This window comes from Plecotus auritus, assembly GCF_963455305.1.
Source record: "Plecotus auritus genome assembly, chromosome: 1".
Classification (NCBI taxonomy): domain Eukaryota; kingdom Metazoa; phylum Chordata; class Mammalia; order Chiroptera; family Vespertilionidae; genus Plecotus; species Plecotus auritus.
This window is the reverse complement of record NC_137770.1, coordinates 247,241,550-247,265,996: the sequence shown is the minus strand read 5'-3', so window position 1 is coordinate 247,265,996 and position 24,447 is coordinate 247,241,550. Positions and strand designations below refer to the sequence as shown.

The window sequence follows — 24,447 nt, the reverse complement described above, 5'->3', positions numbered from 1 at the left end:
AAGACCCATCCAGTTGTTTCAACCTCATTATGTGTTACAATGGCAGCTTTATTGAGATATGATTAACATGCCATACAGTTTACCTCCCTAAAGTGCACAGTTGAGTGGGTTTTACTATAGTCATGGAGTTGTGCAGCCATCACCACAGTCCAGCTTACCTTTCCATCACCTCACAAAGAAGCCCCGTACCCAATGGAGCCTCTCCCCGTTCTCTCCCCCTTCTTCCGTCCTATGCAGCCACTAATCTGCTCTCTGGATTGCCTTTTCCGGACCCTTCATGTAAATGGAAACCATATACTGCGTGAGCTTTTATGACTGGTTTCTTTCGCTTAACACAGTGGTCGGCAAACTGCGGCTCGTGAGCCACATGCAGCTCGCGAGCCTTGGTTTGCCGCTCTTTTGACTAATGAGTTTGCCGACCACTGACAACACATTTTCAAGGCCATTCATGCTGTAGCATGAATTAGTACTTAATCCACTTTTGTTGGCAAATAGTAGTCTGTTGTGAGGATATATTACATTTTATTTATCTATTCATCAGTTAATAGGCATTGGATTGTTTTTATTTTTATGTCTACTTATACACTGAGTGGCCAGATTATTATGATCTCTGAACGCATAATAATCTGGCCACTCAGTGTATATCCTATATAATAAAAGGCTAATATGCAAATTGTCCCCTTGACCAAGAGTTTGACCAGTAGGCAGGCTGGCCAACTGCCCACGTCCCCTCCCCCTGGCCAGGCTGGCCGGACCCCACCCATGCACGAATTCATGCACCCGGCCTCAGAGATCATAATAATCTGGCCACTCAGTGTATAAAAGGCTAATATGCAAATAGTCCCTTTGGGAGTTTGACCGGGAGACCGGGAGTTCGATTGCTCACTATGACATGCACTGACCACCAGGGGGTGGCGTGGAAAATGGCGGACGACCAGTGGCAGTGGCGTGGCGCTGAGGGAGTGAGGGAAGGAGGAGGTGGGGAGGTGGGGAACCTGATCGACTCTGATCACTGGCCAGGCCTAGGGACCCTACCCATGTACGAATTTCGTGCACCAGGCCTCTAGTTATGAATAATATTGCTACAAACATTTATGTACAAGTTTCTTATTGTGGTGAAAAATACGTAAAGATTGCCGTTTTAACCATTTTAAAGTAAAATTCCGTGGCATTAATGTGGACAGCACATGGTTATCTGGATTTGGTCGCTCACCTGTTGGTGGACATTGGGACGTTTCATGCCTTTGGGCTGTTTGAGTAAAGCCGCTAGGAGCAGTGGTGTGCTATGTAAACGCTGGTTCGAGTCCCTGCCTTCACTGTCTGTGTGTACCCAGACTCCGAAAGGCTGGGTAGTAGGGCATTCTTTTTTTTTTTTTTTAATTTTTTTTAATTGTTTGAAGTATTACAAATAGTAGTACATATGTCTCTTTTTTTTTTCCCCCATTGACCTCCCCCCAGCCTCCCCTTCCCCCCAGTACATGCCTTTACCTGCCCCCCCCCCAGTGTCTTGTATCCATTGGTTATGCTTATATGCATGCGTACAAGTCCTTCAGTTGATCTCTTACAGCCCCCCCAAAACCTCCTCTGCCTTCCCGCTGTAGTTTGACAGTCTGTTCAATGTTTCTTTGCTTCTGTATCTATTTTTTTCCCCTTTTCTTTCCTTTAAAAAATCTTGCCTCTGCAGACTAGAGTAGGGCATTCTGAGTTTGACTTTAGAGGCAGTGCCAAACTGTTACCCAGAGTGCTGCCCCCTTTGACGTTCCTCCCGCAGGGCACGGGGCTGCCGATTCTTTACGTCCTCACCGGCCTTCTTACCTCCTTTTTGTCCGCGCCACAGCCGGCCTCCTGGGGGGAAGCGGCATCTCGCTGTGTTTCGCTTTGTAGTTCCCAAGACTGACGATGCCAAGCATCTTTTCATGTGCTTGTCGGCCATTTATGTATTTTCTGGGAGAAATGTCGGTTAAAATTCTTTGCCCACTTTTAGTCCTGGGCATTGTTGCTCCGTGGTTGGAGCACTGGCCCGAGCTCGGAAGGGTTGTGGCTTCGGTTCTCAGTTAAGGGCACTGCCTCGGTGCGTGTCCACGCCCCGTCCCGCCTCCCCTTCGGGGTGTCTGCGGAAGGCAGTCGATGGATGTGTTTCTCTCACGTGGATGCTTTTCTCTCTCTACTCCTCCCTCCCTTCCACTCTGAGAAAGCAACCCTTGGGTAAGGATTCCACAACAGCTTCCCTGCCCGTCGTTAAATGGGGTTGTCTTTTCATCGCTGAGACGTGAACGTTCGCCATGCATTGTGGTCACGAGGCCACGTCAGACACCTGGTTCCAAATGCTTCCTCCCGCTTCGTGCTCTTCTCCGTTTTCCTGACGACGCCCTTGGGGAACACAGCCTTTGGTGTTGTGGATAAGAAACCACTGCCTGATCCAAAGCCGTGAAGACGCACGCCTCCGCTCGCTCTCATTGGGGTGTTGGGTCCAGTGAAGTAAATCTCTGTGGAGGGGTGAGAGGGACCCAGTTACATTTTCCCACTGGATAACCAGTTCAGCACCGCTCATGGAAATGACTGTTCTTTCACCATTGAATCGGCACCTTTATGAAGCCAGCTGTGTTTCACTTTTCGGGGAACTGCCTGCCTGTCCCCCAAAGCAGCCGCGGCACTTTCCCTTCCCGGCCCTCGCTCCTCCCTGAGCTGCGTTTCCCCACGGGCTAAGGCGACCCGGGCCGGGGGAGGCAGCGTGTGCAGGCCGCTGAGGGTCTTTGTCGTCTTCGAGTTAGAAGGTTGACGTCAGAGTTTTAGCGAGGAATGATGCAATCAGATTCACATTTTCCAAGGTCTCTCAGGCTTTAGTGTGAAGAATGAGATTGAGAGGTCAGGAGTGGGGACAGGGAGGCCATACGGGGACCCACCATTGTGCGGGCAGGAGATGGCAGCTTGATGTGGGGGGTGGTGAGGACATGAACGATGAGAGTACGCGGGAAGCGGAATCCAGTTGAGCTCTGTGTGGAAGGAGGGAGGGGGAGCTGAGGTGACTTCCAGGTCTGGTCCGTTTGGAGAGGGGCTCTCAGGGGAGGGCCCGTTGGACGGAAGGTGTACTGTTAGGGCTCAGGGAAGTGCGGGCTGTAGATGGGACTGGAGGCGGTATCTGTAGGTGGCATCCAGGAGTCACAAGACTGGCAGTGGGGAAGGTCTCCCTGGAGACCGCAGGACATGAGGAGGGGTCTGCCACCCACCCGTTTACCTCTGGCCGCTGCGGGGAACCTTCTCTGCCCCTGGGAGCCCAGCGGCCCCTCCCTCTGTCTGTTGCCAGGCTGCCTCCAGGAGCCAGCGCTGGCCCGAGCCCACTCTGCTCTCCTGCTCGCCTCTCCTCCCTCCTGCCTCCTGGCCCCGCCAGCTGCAGAGCCGCCTGTTCACCTCCCCCCCCCCCCCCCCCCCGCTGCCCCCTCGGTGGCGGCAGGTCCCTTAGGGGGTGGAGAGAAGCTCCTTTGTGGGCGTCAGGCTTTTTGAAAATCTGACCCTGGCTTTCCTAACCTGGAAGCAGGTAAGTGTGGTTGGAGCATGAACGGGAAAGCTTGCGCCCCGTCCGCACCCCCCGCACCTCCCACGTGATCTCCAGCGCCGGGCGGTCACTGACTCTTCCCGTTTTCTTGGCTTCCTCCGAGCTGTGCCCCTGCTCGTCTTCCTTTCTTCGTTCAGCTCCTCAAGTCACTCGTTTATACGCAGGGCGAAGGGAAGGCGAATGTGCCGGCTTCTGACGTTTGGGGGAAGGCCCCCTTTTTGTCTTTCCGTTTGATGGTGGTGGAATCGAGAGATTTCCCGTTCCTTCCCGTGTGTGCTCATGGCTGCGTTCGCTCGCTCGCTCTCTCGGCCAGCGTGGCTTCCCGCTGTGGCTGCGGCGCTGTGCTTCCTGCAGGGCGCCCTCTCTCGAACGGGTTCTGGGGTTCGGGCTGGCGGGGTGCCCGTGGGTTCCAGCAGCCGCACACGGAATCCCATGGCCTGGCCAACATTTAGTTCCTCCGCCGGGCTCTGCCTCCCCCGCGGGTCCCAGAACCTCTCTGGGCAGACACCCACCTTCTGTAAAGTGGCTTCAGCCATCCTGACCAGGGCTGGGAGGGGCTCCCGTCACAGAGGTTTGTGGGAGCCCCAGCTTATCTCTGGGGTCTCAGCTGATGTTCCTTTAACCCAACCCCAGCAGCTCTCTCCCTTCCAGGTAACTTCACGTTCCGACTCGTGAGGGCAGCCTGTGCTCTTCCCCGGGAGGGTTCATGCTTCCGGTTGTGGCTCTGCCTTTGTGTTCCGGTTAGCACTTCCGGGAGGGATCGGGGAGGGGAGGCAGGCCTACCCGTGTGGTCTGCCGGCCTCACCGGGAAGCTCGGGGCGTTGCTAACCCTTCGAATTTGGAAGGAAAGTGTTAAAAACGGGCAAGTGTGTGCGTGTGTGCGTGTGTGTTTAATCCTTACCCAAGGATATTTTTCCATGGATTTTTTAGAGAATATGGAAGGGAGGGGAGGGGAGAGGAGAGAGAGAGAGAGAGAGAGAGAGAGAGAGAGAGAGAGAGAAGCATCAGTGTGAGAGAGACACATGGATTGGTTGCCTTTCACATACACCCTGACCCAGGGTAGGGATCAAGCCTGCAACCGAGGTACATGCCCTTGACCAGGACCCTTCGGTCCACTGGCTGACACCACTGAGCAACAGGCTAGGGCAGTGGGTGGCAAACTCATTAGTCAACAGAGCAGCAAACCGCGGCTCGCGAGACCACTGGGCTAGAGCAAAAACTTCCATCTTTTAAGGAACACCACTTTTTGACTGCCTCGTGTCTTTTTTTAAAACATAGTCAGTAAGCCCCTAGCCGGTTTGGCTCAGTGGATATAACGTCGACTTGTGGACCCGAAAGGTCCCAAGTTCGATTCTGGTCAAGGGCACGTACCTGGTTTGCAGGCTCCTCCCCGGCCTGGGCCCTGGTCAGGGCTTGTGCAGGAGGCAGCCCATCGATGTGCTTCTCTCACATATTTCTCTGTGTCTTTCCCTCTCCCTTCCACTCTCTCTAAAAATCAATGGAAAAATGTCCTCTGGTGAGGATTAAAATAACAAATCTATAATAGTAAAGCATAATATGCTAATTAGACTGGACGTCTTTCTGGATGTCCTTCCGGACGACCTTCCAGATGAAGCTGGGGCTGTGAGGGAAGCCCGGGTGCCTGCTGGTGGCCAGAGGGAAGCCTGGGTCCCAGGTGCCTGCCAGTGGCCGGAGGGAAGCCGGTGCTGGCAGCAGGGGGTGGGGAGGGGGAAGGAAGGCCTGCCCTTGCACGAATTTCGTGCACCGGGCCTCTAGTAAGTAAGTAAGTAAATAAGTAATAAAAAATATAGTTAGTAAGTATCCCTAAAATAAAATGTAGCAAAATTTGACACCGTGGGTTGCCGAACCTCTCCAACACCTTTGCTGGTGGTGTGGGGCCTGCGGTTGTGCCGGGCCCCAGTGTTTGTCCCGGGCCTGTGCTCTGTGCAAGCTCAGCGACGCGGAGCGGACGGCGGAGCTCCCTGCGTTACCGGGCATACGCCCTGCTGCCGAGGAGTTCGTCGCGGCTTGCTGGCTTTCACCAATTGCATTTCATCGCTCAGCGTAGAGCCATTGCAGGAGGACTGCCCATGGCTGTGTTCATTTCAGGTTCAAAGTCACTGCTAACAGGGCAGCTGTTTTTCTCGCTGAAGTTTAAATTAACCTGTTTTGAACATACTTGTTTATATCCCCCTTGACACTTAGACCAAACGTTAGTGCCTTGTTCTCAAAACAGTGTTAGTGTTTAGGGTAAGGTGAGGTGTGCAACATACGGCTTCACTGAGAAGACGAGGAGGGACAGTCCGAGGGCAGCTGAAAATGGTTAAGCATCACCACCGCCTGTACCTGGTGGCCGGCCAGAAAGGCAGCCAGGTGGAAAGGCTGTTCGGAATCTATTCAGCGCCTTCCTGCGGGCTATTTCTCGTGCTTGTGATTGTCTCGGGCACCTCTCCGCACTCCGTGGTGTGACCGTGACCTCGGTCCCCTCGGGAACACTGCTCCCCGCGTGTTTCCTTTGGGGAGCAGGACGACCCGGCGGCTTCGCACGCCTTAGCTGCCAACTCTTCCAGCGACCTTTGGCTCTGCTTAGGTATCCTATCTAATAAAGAGGGAATATGCTAATTGACCATCACTCCATCACAAAGATGGCTGTACCCACAGCTGAAGCCAAGTTCCCATAAGGAGCCTTAACAAGCAATCAGCAGGGACCTGAGGCTACACCCTCCCCCACCCCCGTGGGCTTGACAGGGGACCTCAGGCCATGCCCTCCACCCGGCGGGGCTTAACAGGGGACCTCAAGGTGTGCTTCCCGTCCTGGTGCTGGGCTAGGGGACCTCAGGCTGCTCCCCCGGCCCCAGTGCCAGGCCAGGGGACCTCAGGCCACACCCTCCACCAGGTGGGGCTTGACAGGGAACCTCAGGCCACGCCCTCCACCCGGCGGGGCTTAACAGGGGACCTCAAGGTGTGCTTCCCGTCCTGGTGCTGGGCTAGGGGACCTCAGGCTGCTCCCCTGGCCCCAGTGCCAGGCCAGGGGACCTCAGGCCACACCCTCCACCAGGTGGGGCTTGACAGGGGACTTCAGGTCGTGCCCCCCACCCCGGCACCAAGCCAGGGGACCTCAGGCCACAACCCCCCACCCAGCGGGGCTTGACAGGGGACCTCAAGGTGCACCCCCAGTGCTGGGTCAGGGAACTCAGGCTGCGCCCCCCACCCAGCGGGGCTTGACAGGGGACCTGAGGCTGCACCCCCCTGCTGGTGGGGCTTGATGGTGGACCTCAGGCTGCGCCCCCCACCCCAGCACCAGGCCAGGGGACCTGAGGCTGCGCCCCCCTGCCTGGCTGGGCTTGACAGGGGAACTCAGGCCGCACCTCCCGCCTTGGCACCAGGCCGGGGGACCTCAGGCCACAACCCCCACCTGGCGGGGCTTGATGGGAGATCTCAAGGTGCCCTCCCCATCCTGGTGCTGGGCTAGGGGACCTCAGGCTGCTCCCCCCGCCCCAGTGCCAGGCTGGGGGACCTCAGGCTGTGCCCCCTGCCCCAGCACCAGGCCAGGGGACCTGAGGCTGCGCCCCGCTGCCTGGCGGGGCTTGACAGGGGACCTCAGGCCATGTTACCCACCCAGTGGGGCTTGATGGGGGACCTCAAGGTGTACCCCCAGTGCTGGGTCAGGGGAACTCAGGCTGCACCCCCCACCCAGTGGGGCTTGATGGGGGACCTGAGGCTGCACCCCCCTGCCGGTGGGGCTTGACAGGGGACCTGAGGCTGCACGCCCCCACCTGGCGAGGCTTGACTGGGGACCTCAGGCCGTGCCCCCCACCCAGCGGGGCTTGATAGGGGATCTCAGGCCATGTCCCCCACCCAGCGGGGCTTGATGGGGGACTTCAAGGCATGCCCCCCACCCCGGTGTGGGCTGGGGGACCTCAGGCCATACCCCCCTCCTGGCGCCGGGCCAGGGGACCTGAGGCTACGTCCCCTGCCCGGCAGGGCTTGACAAGGGTGGGACTGGCCAGGTCTGGATCTAGCCCAATGGGGGCGGGGGCCGGCTGGGTCTGGGTCTCATGCGATTTTGAGGTGCATGTGGGTGGGTGGGGTCTTGACTCTGGGTCCTGTGGTGTGCCCCAGACTCTGACAGGAGGAAGGTTTTCATATGCATTTTACTAATTTTCTTCCATCTCTGATACTTCTATTGTAGAGAAAGGGCAAATAGCAATATTAAATCATTTCCTCTAATTAATCACCTTTTAATGTGCACGAATTTCATGCACCGGGCCACTAGTTTTAAATATTTGTCGTGATAGGCCAGTCTAAATTGGTAAGCAAAACAGTGATCTAAAAAATGCTGTAAACCCTATTTTTTACTCTTACTGTATCAGGTGTGTAAGATTCAGAAATAGCACTTTCTGAATTGTAACAATGCTATCCCCCTTTCTTCACCCAGAAAAGGATTATAGCAGTCTTTGTGACAAGCAGCCAATAGGAAGACTGCTCTTCCGGCAATTCTGCGACACCCAGGACAACCTGAAGCGGTGCATGGAGTTCCTGGATGCGGTGGTGAGCACTTTATCTGTGTTGACTCAGCTGCTCTGAGCTCGGAGGAGACCTGAGTTAGTAGTTGTGGGCAGTGGGGGGTGGGGGGGGGGACAGTGGCTTCCATGTCTCCCTCTCCTGTAGTGTAAAGCGGCCACTCGCTCAGGGCTGCATCTCAGGGCTGGAGGGCACGTTACTTAGCGAGTAACGTTGAAACTTGCGGCTTTAATCTGTGAGAAAGTTGGACAGCTAATGAAGACAGTGTGCTCAGGGCAGCCCCTGCCAGGTAGCCTTCCTCCTTCCGAGCAGGTGCTGTCTGCTTCCAGCACAGGCCCGAGGCATCCGGAGGGAGCAGTGAGCTGAGCGTAAGAGGGATAGTCAGGGAGTGGGGTGCACTGGGATGTGTCACGTGTCCCAGCATTCTCCGCGTCTTGTTTGATAGTCACTGCGTTTTCCTGACAGGTAAAGAAATCCCGTGTTTATAGGCGAAGAAGTCCCGTGTTTATAGGTAGAGAAATCCCGTGTTTATAGGTAGAGAAATCCCGTGTTTATAGGTAGAGAAATCCCGTGTTTACAGGTAAAGAAATCCCGTGTTTACAGGTAAAGGAATCCCGTGTTTACAGGTAAAGGAATCCCGTGTTTACAGGTAGAGAAATCCCGTGTTTACAGGTAGAGAAATCCCGTGTTTACAGGTAGAGAAATCCCATGTTTACAGGTAGAGAAATCCCGTGTTTACAGGTAGAGAAATCCCGTGTTTACAGGTAGAGAAATCCCGTGTTTACAGGTAGAGAAGTCCCGTGTTTACAGGTAAAGGAGTCCCGTGTTTACAGGTAATGGAATCCCGTGTTTATAGGTAAAGAAATCCCGTGTTTATAGGTAAAGAAGTCCCGTGTTTATAGGTAGAGAAATCCCGTGTTTATAGGTGAAGAAATCCCGTGTTTATAGGTGAAGAAGTCCCGTGTTTATAGGTGAAGAAGTCCCGTGTTTATAGGTGAAGAAGTCCCGTGTTTATAGGTGAAGAAGTCTCGTGTTTATAGGTGAAGAAGTCCCGTGTTTATAGGTGAAGAAGTCCCGTGTTTATAGGTGAAGAAATCCCGTGTTTATAGGTGAAGAAGTCCCGTGTTTATAGGTGAAGAAATCCCGTGTTTATAGGTGAAGAAATCCCGTGTTTATAGGTGAAGAAATCCCGTGTTTATAGGTAGAGAAATCCCGTGTTTATAGGTAGAGAAATCCCGTGTTTATAGGTAAAGAAGTCCCGTGTTTATAGGTAAAGAAATCCCGTGTTTATAGGTGAAGAAATCCCGTGTTTATAGGTAGAGAAATCCCGTGTTTATAGGTAAAGAAGTCCCGTGTTTATAGGTAGAGAAATCCCGTGTTTACAGGTAGAGAAGTCCCGTGTTTACAGGTAAAGGAGTCCCGTGTTTACAGGTAATGGAATCCCGTGTTTATAGGTAAAGAAATCCCGTGTTTATAGGTAAAGAAGTCCCGTGTTTATAGGTAGAGAAATCCCGTGTTTATAGGTGAAGAAATCCCGTGTTTATAGGTGAAGAAGTCCCGTGTTTATAGGTGAAGAAGTCCCGTGTTTATAGGTGAAGAAGTCCCGTGTTTATAGGTGAAGAAGTCCCGTGTTTATAGGTGAAGAAATCCCGTGTTTATAGGTGAAGAAGTCCCGTGTTTATAGGTGAAGAAATCCCGTGTTTATAGGTGAAGAAGTCCCGTGTTTATAGGTGAAGAAATCCCGTGTTTATAGGTGAAGAAATCCCGTGTTTATAGGTGAAGAAATCCCGTGTTTATAGGTAGAGAAATCCCGTGTTTATAGGTAGAGAAATCCCGTGTTTATAGGTAAAGAAGTCCCGTGTTTACAGGTAGAGAAATCCCGTGTTTACAGGTAGAGAAGTCCCGTGTTTACAGGTAAAGGAGTCCCGTGTTTACAGGTAATGGAATCCCGTGTTTATAGGTAAAGAAATCCCGTGTTTATAGGTAAAGAAGTCCCGTGTTTATAGGTAGAGAAATCCCGTGTTTATAGGTGAAGAAATCCCGTGTTTATAGGTGAAGAAGTCCCGTGTTTATAGGTGAAGAAGTCCCGTGTTTATAGGTGAAGAAGTCCCGTGTTTATAGGTGAAGAAGTCCCGTGTTTATAGGTGAAGAAATCCCGTGTTTATAGGTGAAGAAGTCCCGTGTTTATAGGTGAAGAAATCCCGTGTTTATAGGTGAAGAAGTCCCGTGTTTATAGGTGAAGAAATCCCGTGTTTATAGGTGAAGAAATCCCGTGTTTATAGGTGAAGAAATCCCGTGTTTATAGGTAGAGAAATCCCGTGTTTATAGGTAGAGAAATCCCGTGTTTATAGGTAAAGAAGTCCCGTGTTTATAGGTAAAGAAATCCCGTGTTTATAGGTGAAGAAATCCCGTGTTTATAGGTAGAGAAATCCCGTGTTTATAGGTAAAGAAGTCCCGTGTTTATAGGTAGAGAAATCCCGTGTTTATAGGTAAAGAAGTCCCGTGTTTATAGGTAAAGAAATCCCGTGTTTATAGGTAAAGAAGTCCCGTGTTTATAGGTAAAGAAGTCCCGTGTTTCTGAATCTTTAGCTCTGGCAGATGTAGAAGTTTGAAACTGTAATTCAGAAGCAACTTAACAGTAGAAAATGGGTAGACTTTAGCAGAAAAGCTCTCTTACCAAACCTATGGCCTTACCCTAAACACTAACACTGTTTCTCTGTCCTAGGTGTATTAGCAAATATGTGGTGACTACGTATTGTAGCTAGAGGACTGTCTTATGTCATTGAGTGTTCCTTTGTCTCTGACACGGCTTTCAAGGCATACGTGTTCCTTTGTCTCTGACACGGCTTTCAAGGCATACGTGTTCCTTTGTCTCTGACATGGCTCTAAAGACATACGTGTTCCTTTGTCTCTGACACGGCTTTAAAGACATACGTGTTCCTTTGTCTCTGACGGCTTTAAAGACATACGTGTTCCTTTGTCTCTGACACGGCTTTAAAGACATACGTGTTCCTTTGTCTCTGACGGCTTTCAAGACATACGTGTTCCTTTGTCTCTGACGGCTTTCAAGACATACGTGTTCCTTTGTCTCTGACACCGCTTTAAAGACATACGTGTTCCTTTGTCTCTGATGGCTTTAAAGACATACGTGTTCCTTTGTCTCTGACGGCTTTCAAGACATACGTGTTCCTTTGTCTCTGACGGCTTTCAAGACATACGTGTTCCTTTGTCTCTGACGGCTTTCAAGACATACGTGTTCCTTTGTCTCTGACGGCTTTCAAGACATACGTGTTCCTTTGTCTCTGACGGCTTTCAAGACATACGTGTTCCTTTGTCTCTGACACGGCTTTCAAGACATACGTGTTCCTTTGTCTCTGACACGGCTTTCAAGACATACGTGTTCCTTTGTCTCTGACACGGCTTTCAAGACATACGTGTTCCTTTGTCTCTGACACGGCTTTCAAGACATACGTGTTCCTTTGTCTCTGACACGGCTTTCAAGACATACGTGTTCCTTTGTCTCTGACACGGCTTTAAAGACATACGTGTTCAGAATGTCTTCTTTCCGAAAAACGTTTGGGGCTCCTGCCTGTTTTGTTGTTTGCTCCCTACTCCCTGGGGCTCCCCGTTTCCTTCCCGGAACCTTCACTAGGAAAAGACGAGGCTTGTGAAGGAGGCAGTTACTGTGTAAAGGTAGAATGAAGGCTGATGCAGGGGCGCCTGCTCGGCTCCGGTAGAATGGGATATGTCTAGCGTATCCTCTATAATAAAAGGCTAATATGCAAATTGTCCCTCATCGACCGGGAGTTCGACCCGGCCAGCCTCCCTTGTCCCCTCCCCCAGGCCGGACCCCACCCGTGCACGACTGTGCACTGGGCCTCTAGTTGGGTTATATTTGCCAAGCTGCCATATTTTAGGAGTTCAGAGACCGATGACATCTATCAGTCAGGGCTCAGTGAAAGGAACGTGACCGTTAGGAGTTAGATATGAAGTGATTGGCTAACAGGAATCATGGCTGTGAGGTCTGGCTAGGAGAGTCTGCCATCTGTGAGGCAGGCTATCGGGAAGGCAGGGCGGAACTCCAGAAATGGGTGAAGCCGCTGTGTTAGGCACAAATTTCTTCCGGGAAGGTCCGCTCTGCTTGTCTCAGACCTTCGGCGGATTGAGCCGGGCCCACCAGGCTGCCAGGCGAGTCTCGCTTCGTGGAGCCAGCGGTGCACTCACCATGGCAGCAGCGGGGCGTTGTGTTCGAGGGACTGACTGTCCTGCCCACATCAGAGGCCCGTCACGGACACAGCGCTTCCTTCCCACTAACTGGGTACCACACAGCCAGCGTCCCGCGGAAGCTGGCAGGTTCCTTGGGTGAGCGCTGTGCTGGCACCGGTCAGCAGCACGCCGGAACCCGCCCGTGCGGCCTCGCTGCCTTCCGCCATGGCCAGCCCCGCGCTGGGCCTGTGACGGGTGCAGAGTGACCAGGGCTCGCTCTCCGGTACTTGTGTGTGTTCAGCAGATGGACTTCCTTTGGTCTCTTCTCCCCCCTCCCAGCGCCGCCCGGCTGTCAGGCTGCGTGGGCTCAGTGCTTCCCTCCAAAGCCCAGGGCTGCCTCGGCCCCTCGTGCTGTCCCCGAGCTGTGGGCGTGGCTGAGCGGCTTCTAGAAATGCTCTTACCCGGCCTTCGCTTCTTCTCTGACCCTTTTCCCGTTTCCTCCTCCTTCCTGTCCTTTGTAGATGTTTAGCTGTCGATCAGGTTCTGCTCTGATGCTTCCTCTGTTCCGGCCTGTGTGGCCTTGTCTGTTCTTGCAGCCTCTCCCCCGGCCCCTGTGGGAGGTGACTGAGTCCCTGGGACGGTCTGTCCCGGCCCCTGTGGGAGGTGACTGAGTCCCTGGGACGGTCTGTCCCCTGTTCCCTGTGGGAGGTGACTGAGTCCCTGGGACGGTCTGTCCCCTGTTCCCTGTGGGGGGTGACTGAGTCCCTGGGACGGTCTGTCCCCTGTTCCCTGTGGGGGTGACTGAGTCCCTGGGACGGTCTCTCCCCCGGCCCCTGTGGGAGGTGACTGAGTCCCTGGGACGGTCTGTCTCCCCTGCCCCTGTGGGAGGTGACTGAGTCCCTGGGACGGTCTGTCTCCCCGGGCCCTGTGGGAGGTGACTGAGTCCCTGGGACGGTCTCTCCCCCTGCCCCTGTGGGAGGTGACTGAGTCCCTGGGACGGTCTGTCTCCCCGGGCCCTGTGGGAGGTGACTGAGTCCCTGGGACGGTCTGTCCCCTGTTCCCTGTGGGGGGTGACTGAGTCCCTGGGACGGTCTGTCCCCTGTTCCCTGTGGGGGGTGACTGAGTCCCTGGGACGGTCTGTCCCCTGTTCCCTGTGGGGGGTGACTGAGTCCCTGGGACGGTCTCTCCCCCGGCCCCTGTGGGAGGTGACTGAGTCCCTGGGACGGTCTCCCCCTGCCCCTGTGGGAGGTGACTGAGTCCCTGGGACGGTCTGTCTCCCCGGCCCCTGTGGGAGGTGACTGAGTCCCTGGGACGGTCTCTCCCCGGCCCCTGTGGGAGGTGACTGAGTCCCTGGGACGGTCTGTCCCCTGTTCCCTGTGGGGGGTGACTGAGTCCCTGGGCGGTCTGTCCCCTGTTCCCTGTGGGGGGTGACTGAGTCCCTGGGACGGTCTGTCCCCTGTTCCCTGTGGGAGGTGACTGAGTCCCTGGGACGGTCTCCCCCGGGCCCTGTGGGAGGTGACTGAGTCCCTGGGACGGTCTCCCCCGGGCCCTGTGGGAGGTGACTGAGTCCCTGGGACGGTCTGTCCCCTGTTCCCTGTGGGAGGTGACTGAGTCCCTGGGACGGTCTCTCCCCGGCCCCTGTGGGAGGTGACTTAGTCCCTGGGACGGTCTGTCCCCTGTTCCCTGTGGGAGGTGACTGAGTCCCTGGGACGGTCTCTCCCCGGCCCCTGTGGGAGGTGACTTAGTCCCTGGGACGGTCTCCCCCGGGCCCTGTGGGAGGTGACTTAGTCCCTGGGACGGTCTGTCCCCTGTTCCCTGTGGGAGGTGACTGAGTCCCTGGGACGGTCTCTCCCCGGCCCCTGTGGGAGGTGACTTAGTCCCTGGGACGGTCTGTCCCCTGTTCCCTGTGGGAGGTGACTGAGTCCCTGGGACGGTCTGTCCCCTGTTCCCTGTGGGAGGTGACTTAGTCCCTGGGACGGTCTCCCCCGGGCCCTGTGGGAGGTGACTGAGTCCTGGGAACTGCACTCAGGTGTCCCGGTGCCAGCTGGGCACTTCTGTGAGCTGTTTGTTTGTTTGGCCACCGTTCCGGGCTGAAAGTATAAGACCGGGCACGTGGAATGCGCTGCTCTGCTGTATCATTAACCCCCAGAGCTCTCGGGAGACCCTGGCCCAGTGGGGCTGCTCTCTGGTCGTGGGCTGCCAGTCAGTTCCAGAAGCCAGAGGATTTGAAGCCACCTGACGTCAGTGAGAAGTGCAGCTAACGTTTCTTTCCTGTCGTCTCTGCACTCAGGCAGAATATGAAGTCGCCCCTGACGAGGACCGAAGAGAGCGTGGACAGTTAATCTTAAGCATGTTCTTCGTTAATGAGGTGTGTTTCTTCGTTAGATGCAGAGATTTGTAAGTAACTTACGTAATTAGAGTGCAGAGTCATTTACCTAATTGGGTAAATATAACAGTGTGTTAACATCTCTACTTTCTTATGCAGCTCCTCTCCCTGGCTCTTGGCTGGCACCGTCCCACTGGTGTCCTCACGGGGGGCTCGGAGCTCCTCTGTAAGGGCCCTGGCCCCACTCGCGAGGCTCCCTCCTCCCGATCTAAGCGCCTCCCGAGGGCCTTACGTCTCCATAGTGTCACTTGGGGGTAGGATCTCAACATAGGAGTTTTGAGGGGACACATGCAGACCATAGCACTTGCATGTAGAAAATCCCAAGGTGTCCGCACACACATTAGGGAGAAAAAACTAATAACTGAGTTTGTCAAGGTTGCAGGACACTGGATCACCATACAAAATTCAGTTGTATTTCTGTACACTAGCAATTAAAATCCAAAGTGAAATTAAGAAAGCAATTCCATTTACAATAGCATCAAAAAGAAAAGCGGAGTAAATATAAAAAGTGCCAGACTTTTGTGCTTAAAACCATCATTGAAAGAAATTAAAGGACTTAAGTAGACTTCCCATGTTCATGGATTAGAAGACTTGATATTTTTAAGATGACAACACTCCCCACCATGATCTGTAGGTTCATTATAATCCCGAGCTCCCCTTTCTGCAGAAGCTAGTAACTGACCCGAGAAGCTGCATGGTGCTGGCACAAGGACAGTCACCCCATCCGTGGGCGGGGACCCATGCAGGAGCCGGCACATCCCTTTGAAGTCAGCTGACTTACTGTGAAGACCCACATCCTGCGTGGTTCAGGGTTCAGGATCTGGAGAAGGGGCTGCACGCAAATGAAAGAGACGAGACCAGAAATAATAATTTGGAAATATTGGGGGCCAGGCGGAGAGTCCCCAGTGCCCAGGACTTCCCTGGTGCCCAGGCCTTGCCAACCTTTTATTCCATTTTGGATGCACATCTAGCCCTTAGGCAGGCAGGCAATTCCGGTAGCAGACAGACTATCCTAAAGGTCAGTAAATATTAGTGAAGATTGACTCGGAGACTATTTGGTCAGGAAATTGCTTGAGCCCCCATTGTCTGGACCAAACAATCGGTGCATAGCTCTGGCCCTTGCCCGGGCTCAAGGTTCACCAGCGCTCCGGGCTCCTAGTTTACACTTCTCTGAGAGTGAAGACCACGGGTGGCTTCCCACAACTTACAACAGCCTACGAGGACTCTGGGGAAAAAGTCACCATTCGACAGACTGCTGGGCCAGCTGGACGTCCACGTGCAAAAGAATGGAGTTGGCCTTACCTCACACCACATACAGAGCACAATTCCAAATGGATGGAGCACGTCAACGTAGGAGTTAAAGCCGTAGAACTCCCAGAGGAAGTCTCTGAGGTGGACGTGTCGCTATAAAACTTTCAAGTGAGATCTTCGTGACCTTGGTTTAGACTGGTGTCCTAGCACATTGAAAGGATAGCAACCTAAGCCCAACATGGCTCAGTGGTTAGAGCACAGGCCTGCGCACTGGAGGGCTGTGGGTTCGATTCCTGGTCAAGGCCAGGTACCTGGGTTGCAGGTCCAGTCCCTGCCCCCGGTTGGAGTTGGTATAGGAGCCAACCAATCGATGTGTCTCTGTCACATCGATACTTCTTCCTCTTCCTTCCCCCCTCCCTTCCCGTCTCTCTAGAATCAATGAAAAAATTTCACCACTCCTTGGGTGAGGATAAACATTTTTTAAATGAATAAATAAGTAAATAAACTGGACTTGATCAAAATTAAAAACTTGGTGCTTCAAAGAGCCCTATAAAGAAAGTGAGCAGACAGCCTGTAGAATGGGAGAAATTACCTGCAAAGCCAAGATCTGCTCAGGGTCTGGTATCCAGGGTATAGAAAGAACTCTTAAATTCAACAATAAAGACAACCCAGTCGTAAAAAATAGTAATGTCTATGTTTTTAACAGAGAAAAATAAGCATATATTTGCCCCCCCCTCGGTCCCCGCCAATGGACTTTGCCGCCTGTTCTTCATGTGTAGGACTTCAAAAGCAAGGCCCCCACCCCTTCTGAAAAGGAGCTCCTGTTCCTTAACTTGCGGCCCCAGGAGGAGTCCACCTTACCTGCTGGCTGGCATGCCTTCCGCCCTCTGCGCAGGGCGGGCTCCCGCACTGCTTTCCCTGTCTGTGGGAACGGCGTCATTAGCATGAAGATGGTCTCAGTGACCGGAAAAGCATCTGCGTGAAGTTAGTCATTAAGCCGCTTGATGGAATTAATCTGCTACTCAGCTACAGAGAATTGAGACCGTGGGAAAGGACCTAAAACTGTGGAAAACACTGAGAAGTATTTCGTGAAAATGTTTTTTGAGACAGTTTTGAGATTTGAGGGCTTTACGTTCTGTGAGAATGTTGTCTCCTTCGCCTGGGACAAGGTGTGTTTGTTGAGTGGATGGCTGAGCAGACTTCTTTTCTGAAGGGTGGAAGGAATGAAGCCTCTTGCCCTCGTCCTGGCCTTGCGTGTCGGGGAGCCTGGTCTGGGGAGTCCAAGAGCGTGATCGTCTCTGCTCTCCCTCTTTCTGCCGTGGGTACGGAACGCGCTGCGGCCACACCTCGTCCACCGGGTAGTGAGGCTAAGTGACACACGCCCGTGTAAAGGCTGCACTTACCTTAGATAATTTATCTTTTACTTTTTTGTTAATCCTCACTTGGGGATATTTTTCCATTGATTTTTAGGGAGAGTAGAAGAGAGGGAAGGACAGAGGGAAACATCGATGTGAGAGAAACACATCTACTGGTTGCCTCCTGCACGAGCCCTGACCAGGGCCCGGGAGGAGCCTGCAACCGAGGTACATGCCTTTGACTGGAATCGAACCGGGACCTTTCAGTCCACAGGCCGACTCCATCCACTGCGCCAAGCTGGCGAGGGCTTGTCTTAGATCATTTAAATGACAGCTAGTAATCATCATCAGTTACAACAATAAACTTCTTATGTGAGTTTTCTCATTGTGTATTTCTATCAATAGTTCAACTTCTTTGCTGAAACAGTTGGTCTGACTTACAGAAAACGCACAGTTTTGCTCTGGTAACAGGAATAGCACAGTCAGAAATCAGTCTAGGATGCACGCCTTCTTTCTGGTGAGCATGAGCTGGACAAGCTGTTGTGTGTTCTCCCCGGAATCCTCCGGAGGAGCGGGAAGGGAACGGGGCACTGGCACACGGGGAGCGTGAGTGACACGGCCGACTGGAGGCAGTTTTACACTAAATACCAACATTTAAACGTGTGTCCTTGGAGCGAGCGGTTGTACTTCTGGGACGCTCCCGTCACACAGCTGTCCAGAGGTGCTGGCGGCAGTGGTGTGTGAAGAGGAGGGAGCTGGCGACGGAAGCGTTTCATAGGCAGGTGAACTCACCAAAACAGACGGCCACTGGAGAGCACACAAAACTGTGGGCGGGCGGGCAGCCCGGCGCGGCTTCCCTCTCCCGCTGTGAGAGAGCGCTGGGCGTGGAGTAGCGGGCACGCCACATTGGATTGTCTCTGGCTCGGGACATGCCGGACGATGCTCTCGTGGTGCCACCGATCACAAGGGTCACAGCTGACACTCCACAGCAGGAGTGGGAACACTGGCCCGAGGGCCATATACAGCCCGTGACATCATGTGGTCTGGCCCTGCCAAGGCGTTGGTGGTGAGTTAATTAAATCTTTGACCAAGTACAGCAGGCTCTTTTAAGGTGATGATTTTGTATGGCCTGGGAACCTATATAATAGAAGCCCAGCGACCATGGCGGCGGAACGACCCACTGGGACAACTGGTTGCTATGACACGCAGCCGCAGGGGCCGCCACCAGCGCCGCTGCTCAGCCCGAGGGCCCGGGGCCAGTTGCGTGGCAGCCGCCAAGGCGCCGGGAAGGAACGCGAAGGTGGCCAACGTGAGCGTGCAGCTTGAGGTGACGGCTCTGTGGGGCGAATTCGATCAGCTGGGCACCGAGATGAGCGTCACCAAGGCTGCAGGTCAGGGCGCCCCTCTCCCTGCTGAGACCCTCCCCACGTGGTGCCAGTCTCCGGCAGCGGGCTTTGGCCCCATCCACGTGAGCGAAACTGAGAAGCAGGGTGGGGGGCGCGGCCTGGCCACCTGCGGGTCCAGCTCCTTCGCTCTCCGAGTCCTGGCTCTAGCCACAGCCGCCGGGCACGCCGGGCCGGAGGGTGCTGCTGGGAGGCCAGGAAGGCGGCGGAGAGAAACCCTGTGGACCTGCTGCCTGACCAGCAGCCCGCCATCCGGCAGCGCCAGAAACGCACCGGCTCGGAGCACACGGGGCAGGGGGAAGGCAGCCGCCTGGGAGGGGCCGCCACCAGCCGGCTCCGGTGGATCCCACCTCAAAGGGAACTCGGTCTTTGGTCCTTAGCTCAGCGGATCCCGGCTAAAGAGCAGCAGCGGGGCACGTGGTGGGGGAGAATTAAGGCTGAAACGGTGTGCTCTGTTCCGTGGAGATGGCTGCCCAGTGTCTGAGGCCTAAATTCCGGGTGACGGCGGCGCCTGGCTCTGCCCCTGGGGCCCGCGTCTTCCAATCGGCCCGCGTTTGCTGTCGGGGCCCCAAGAGAAGAAGGGGAACAAGTTTTTCGGTGCAGTGGGTTTGACCAACAGACAAAGGCGAGTGCCGGGCTGTGTCTCATGAACCGGAGACGCCAGCTCCGAGCCCGCCTGGCGGAAGGGAGCTCCGGGCGTTCGCAGAGCCTTCTGGGGTTTGTTCTTGCTGAGGCCGCCCTCCCGGGGCAGCTGGGGCCTGTGCTCAGCGCCAGCTCCGTGGGTCTTCTCCAGCCCCCCCCCCCCCAAGCCGGCCCCGCCCCCGATCAGCTCTCCCCACCCCTGTCGGGGGCAGGGCTGGCTGGCCAACCTCCTGTGGCCCCTCCCCTCAGCTGGCCTGGCCCATCACCCCGATGTGGGGAGCTGGGGGTGGCGGGCTGCCGGACCCCACCCATGCACGAATTCGTGCACCAGGCATCTCGTGATGTTATAAATATCCAAATGGCCCTTGGCAGAAAAAGGATTCCCCACCTCTGCTCTGCAGTGTGCTGTGTTGTCATCATTTTCTGGAGATTTTTTGTGTTTCCGTGTCCCAGCATGTCTACAAAATTCCCCGTGACTCCTCTGAGGAGAGAGGGAAGGAGTGGAAGACAGCTGCCCAGGTTTGGGCCGCTGTAAGTGCTCTGAGCACGTTTCCGGCCAGCTTGGCTGAGCGGCGGAGTTGGGTAGTCTTGACCTATGATACTCTGAATTCAGGGTGGGTTTGTTGGGACATGATCTCATCCTAAGTTGAGGAACATTTGTGCATAGTTTTTATTCCATTTGTTTGAGGAAAAAGTGTGTGTATTTCTGAGCATTTGTGTGTGTGTGTGTTTGCATTTTAATTGTGGTAAAAAAAAAAAAGTATAAAATTCGTCGTTAAGTACATTCCCATTGTACAGCCGTCACCAGCATCCTCTCCAGAACGTTTTTCATCATGCAAAACTAAAACCCTGGCCCCCGTTAAAACAGCAGCCCCTCATGCCCCCTCCCCAGCCCGTGGCACCCACTCTTCTTGTTGTCGTTCATGAACTTGACGCTGTCGGGACGGCATACAAGTAGGTCGTACAGAACTTGCCCTTCCACGATGGCGTGTTCCACTTAGCATGTTGCCCTCACAGCCCATTCGTGTGTGGCAGGTGTCAGAGCTCCCGTCCATTTTAAGGCTGGATAATACCCCTTTGAATGGTGGACCACGTTCTGTTGGCCCCGGACACTGGGTCGCGCCCACCTTTGGCTGTCGTGTGAGTGATGCTGTGATGTGGGGTGCAGTACCTCTGGAGACGCTGCTCCCGCTCTGTTGTGATATCCCGGGAAGAGGTGACGCCCTGGACCCTGGGAGGTGAGGCTGGGCAGGGACGGTGGTACCTAGACTTACCTCGTGCACTTCGTGTTTCCATTTTTACAAGAAGCGTTAGGTTTGCTCATAATTGGTAAGCTGTGAGATCGCTAATTGTCATGTCTTTGGTTTGTGCTGTGAAGACCGCGGCAGCGCCTTTGCCCCGGATTTCTGCCCGTGTCGTGAGAGCGTGCAGGTTGCGACTGAAGGAGATCCCCTCCAAAGAACTGTTCAAGGAATGTGTCAGGTAAGGCGCTGTGCCCGCCTGCCCAGCGCTCGGGGCTCGCCCTGAGGCGGGGCCCGCAGGAGGCTTCTGGGCAGGAGACACGTTCCTATCAGCGTTCTGTGGAGACTGAGATGGAGACTGAAATGGCCGCTTCCACTCGGGCCGGGGACGAGGAGCCACATTGCACGTGCTTAGGTGACCCCCTGAGGCAGTCACGTCGAGAGCCAGGGTAGTAGCATCACTCCGCTAGCTCCTGGCCCTCTGCTCAGCCTCCCAAATGCTGGTGTCTGGGATGAAAAGTTACATAAAATGTTTCTTTAACAATGACTTTAGAGAGAGCGGAAGGGAAAGAGAGAGAAACATCAACATGAGAGAGAGACACCGGTTGGTTGCCTCCTGCACACGCCTAGACTAGGGCCAGGATCGAACCTGCAATCCAGGTACGTGCCCTTGACTGGGAATCGAACCCAGGATCCTTCTGGTACCCAGGCTGACAATAACCACTGGAAATACAGCCGGGACTGTGCAGTTTCAAATGTGATAATTGTTTGAAATGTGGGCGGGGCCTTATTTCCCGGACTGGAGCCGACCAGCAGTTCACTGTTCTGAGGTAGGCGAGTTAGGAAGTGAACTTGGGAAGTGCTGTAGGTTGACGGTCACCATTGATTTACACGGGCTGAGGAATACACAGTGTGATACAGGGTGAGGGAAAGGGGGCTTCCCGCGGTGAGTGTGCGAAGCAGAGTTCAGTCTCGTGTTGGTCTTTGTTAGTTACTGTATTATCTTCCACGTGGAATCGGTCAGCCCGCTTTGCCTCACCCTGGGGCGTAAGCTGCTGTCGGTGTGGTGCTTTCACGGCCACTCTTAAATAGCTTGGTGAGGACGATGGAAGTGACAGCGCTGTCAGTCCTTGAGCTGACTCCGAGAAGCTGGGGTTTGAGCTGCCCGCCTGCTCCTGCACGACGGGTGCCCCGGCGTCCGGCAGCAGGCCTGTCCACGAGGAGGTGAGGAGCTGGGCCCGGTGGCCTCCGAGCAGTGTTTAGTTGTTTGTGTTTTTTTTTTTTTTTTTAAATATGTTTTATTGATATTTTACAGAAAGGAAGGGAGAGGGAGAGAGAGTTAGAAACATCGATGAGAGAGAAACATCCATCAGCTGCCTCCTGCACACCTCCCACTGGGGATGTGCCCGCATCCAAGGTACATGCCCTTGACCGGAATCGAACCTGGGACCCTTCAGTCCGCAGGCCGACGCTCTATCCACTGAGCCAAACCGGTTTCGGCACAGTGTTTAGTTTTAAGATTGAATGTAGCAGCCGTTCAAGCCTTTCCTCTCAGGACCTGGTCCACTCTTAAAAGCATGGAGGACTGGAGAGCTTTTGCCTATGTGGGTTATGCTTTTTAAAAATCAGAAGCCACCCACATCCCACTGTCCGAGCCATGACGTCACACCGTGCGGCCTCGGGAACACCCCTCTGTGAGACTGGGTTCCGAGCGCATGCGGCCTCAGTGTCACTGTAACTGCAGCTCTGCTGCCGAGCTCCCCTGAGAGGTCTCGGAGCGGGTGGGGACCCTCCGAAGCGTGTTCCCTCCAGCGTCCGGAGCGAGCTTGCAGCCCACTCAGTAGGACAGGCTGCCTTCCACCCCTTACCTACTCCCCGAGGAAGAACTTGATCACTTCTAAAATAGAGTTATAAAAACCCTAAGTGCATGGCCAATTGCATAAAATCTGAAAAAATGTGCAGCGTCAAATAATTTATTTATTTTTATTTTATTTTATTTTATTTTTTTAAAATATATTTTATTGATTTTTTACAGAGAGGAAGGGAGAGGGACAGAGAGTTAGAAACATCAATGAGAGAGAAACATCGATCAGCTGCCTCTTGCACACCCCCCACTGGGGATGTGCCCGCAACCAAGGTACATGCTCTTGACCGGAATCGAACCTGGGACCCTTCAGTCCGCAGGCCGACGCTCTATCCACTGAGCCAAACCGATCAGGGCAAATAATTTATTGAGTGCTTCATTTCCAGTGTCAGAAAACGGTTGTGTCGCATATTAACATTTTCTGCCTTGTGACTTTTATATTTATACATATATGCATGTATATATAAATAAACTTCCCTGCTGGTACGCAATTCCCACAGGACAGTACAATCTGCCTTTGACTATTATCAGTTAGACATTCCTCCATTTTATTTACAAAATGTTTAAATTCCCTCCTGAAATATACAGGCCTATGCGTGCACACACACTTTGAATATGCTTTAAACTACTGTCTTTTTACTGACAGATTGTTTTTGTAAAGTATTTGTTTCTCTGATGTCCATATACATAAGGAGAATCTCTGACTTGGGGAGGGTAAATTGATTTCATTTCCTTTGAATTCTTCCCTTCGTATTCTCACGGACGGCATTGGAACCCGTTGGGGACGCCTATGGTTTCGAGTTCAGTGTTGAATAGTGTGTGTGTGACGGACTTGCCCGTGTCCAGGGCTCATGGCGCACTAACACAGCTGTTTCCATGCTGTAATGAAACAGCGGTGTGTAATTGCACGCAATCTTTTTCTAGAGTTGTCCATCACTTTTTAAGTGGAAGACCATTTGAAGAATACCAAGAAAGCCCATATTTTTCTCGATTTTTACAGTGGAAATGGCTGGAAAGGTATGTTCTCCCTTAAGATTCAGTGAAAAGAATGGTAACTTCTCATAATCACCCTGATTGATGTATGCTTTTCCATCTGTCAAAGTACTCTTGGAAATCTTGGCCTTTATGTGATATTTCTGTACAGAAATTATTAATGTGTGTTATTTCTTCTCATTCAGTTGACTCTGTTCTGTCTTTTTTAAATGGTTGTCAGCCCTCTTGGTGCAGTAGTTAGAAAATAAAGCATGTCCTAGGGTCACAGACATATAGTGTAGTGGGGGTCAGGCTGTGCGGCCTCCTGCAGCTGTGCGGCCTCCTGCAGCTGTGCGGCCTCCTGCAGCTGTGCGGCCTCCTGCAGCTGTGCCGGCCTCCTGCAGCTGTGCCAACCTCCTGCAGCTGTGCGGCCTCCTGCAGCTGTGTGGCCTCCTGCGGGTGTATGGCCTCAGGCAAGTGACTTAGCCTTTGTGAGCTTCAGGTCCTGGTTCTGTCAGCTGAGGTGCTCATGATCCACACCACTAGATGCCCAGTCGCCTGAGAAATGCGTGTGAAATGCTTAGCCTTCCTAGTCCTGTGTGCAGAGTAAGTGCTCACAGAGTGTTAGCTGCCACTAGTGTTATTGTTACAATTGTTATTATTTTTACTTTGAATCCTCACCTGAAGAGAGAGGATATTCTTTCCATTGATTTCTAGAGAGATTGGAAGTGAGGGGGTAAGGGGGAGAAGAGAGAGAAATACATTGACGTGAGAGAGATACATCGATTGGTTGCCTCCCGAACACACCCCAACCAGGGCCGGGGATCAAACCTGCAACCCAGGTACATGCCCTTGACTGGCAGTCGAACCCTCGACACTTCAGTGCTTGGGCCAACACTCTAACCACTGAGCGACACCGGCCAGGGCTACAATTATTATTGACTAGAGGCCTGGTGCACGGATTCGTGCACATTGAAAGGAAATTAATTAGAAGGTGGCCGGCGGGGTGGGACTGGGCGAGATGGGCTGGACACGCCCTGGAGCCAACCT

General features: G+C 53.5%; 1 protein-coding gene across 6 annotated transcripts in view; it reads left to right on the top strand.

Annotated features, from left to right (window-relative positions):
* The window catches only part of GRK4 (G protein-coupled receptor kinase 4), a 67,568-nt gene that overhangs the window by 21,526 nt on the left and 21,595 nt on the right, over positions 1-24,447 (top strand). For 3 of the 6 annotated variants that reach the window (XM_080681268.1, XM_080681267.1, XM_080681266.1), the window contains 4 exons: positions 7,992-8,104; positions 14,574-14,651; positions 20,699-20,802; positions 23,350-23,442. In XM_080681268.1, the coding sequence (XP_080537394.1) occupies positions 7,992-8,104; positions 14,574-14,651; positions 20,699-20,802; positions 23,350-23,442 (388 nt within the window). Of the gene's footprint in view, positions 1-7,991; positions 8,105-14,573; positions 14,652-20,698; positions 20,803-23,349; positions 23,443-24,447 lie in introns of those variants that run through there. The other 3 variants (XM_080681269.1, XM_080681271.1, XM_080681270.1) reach the window with 3 other exon arrangements.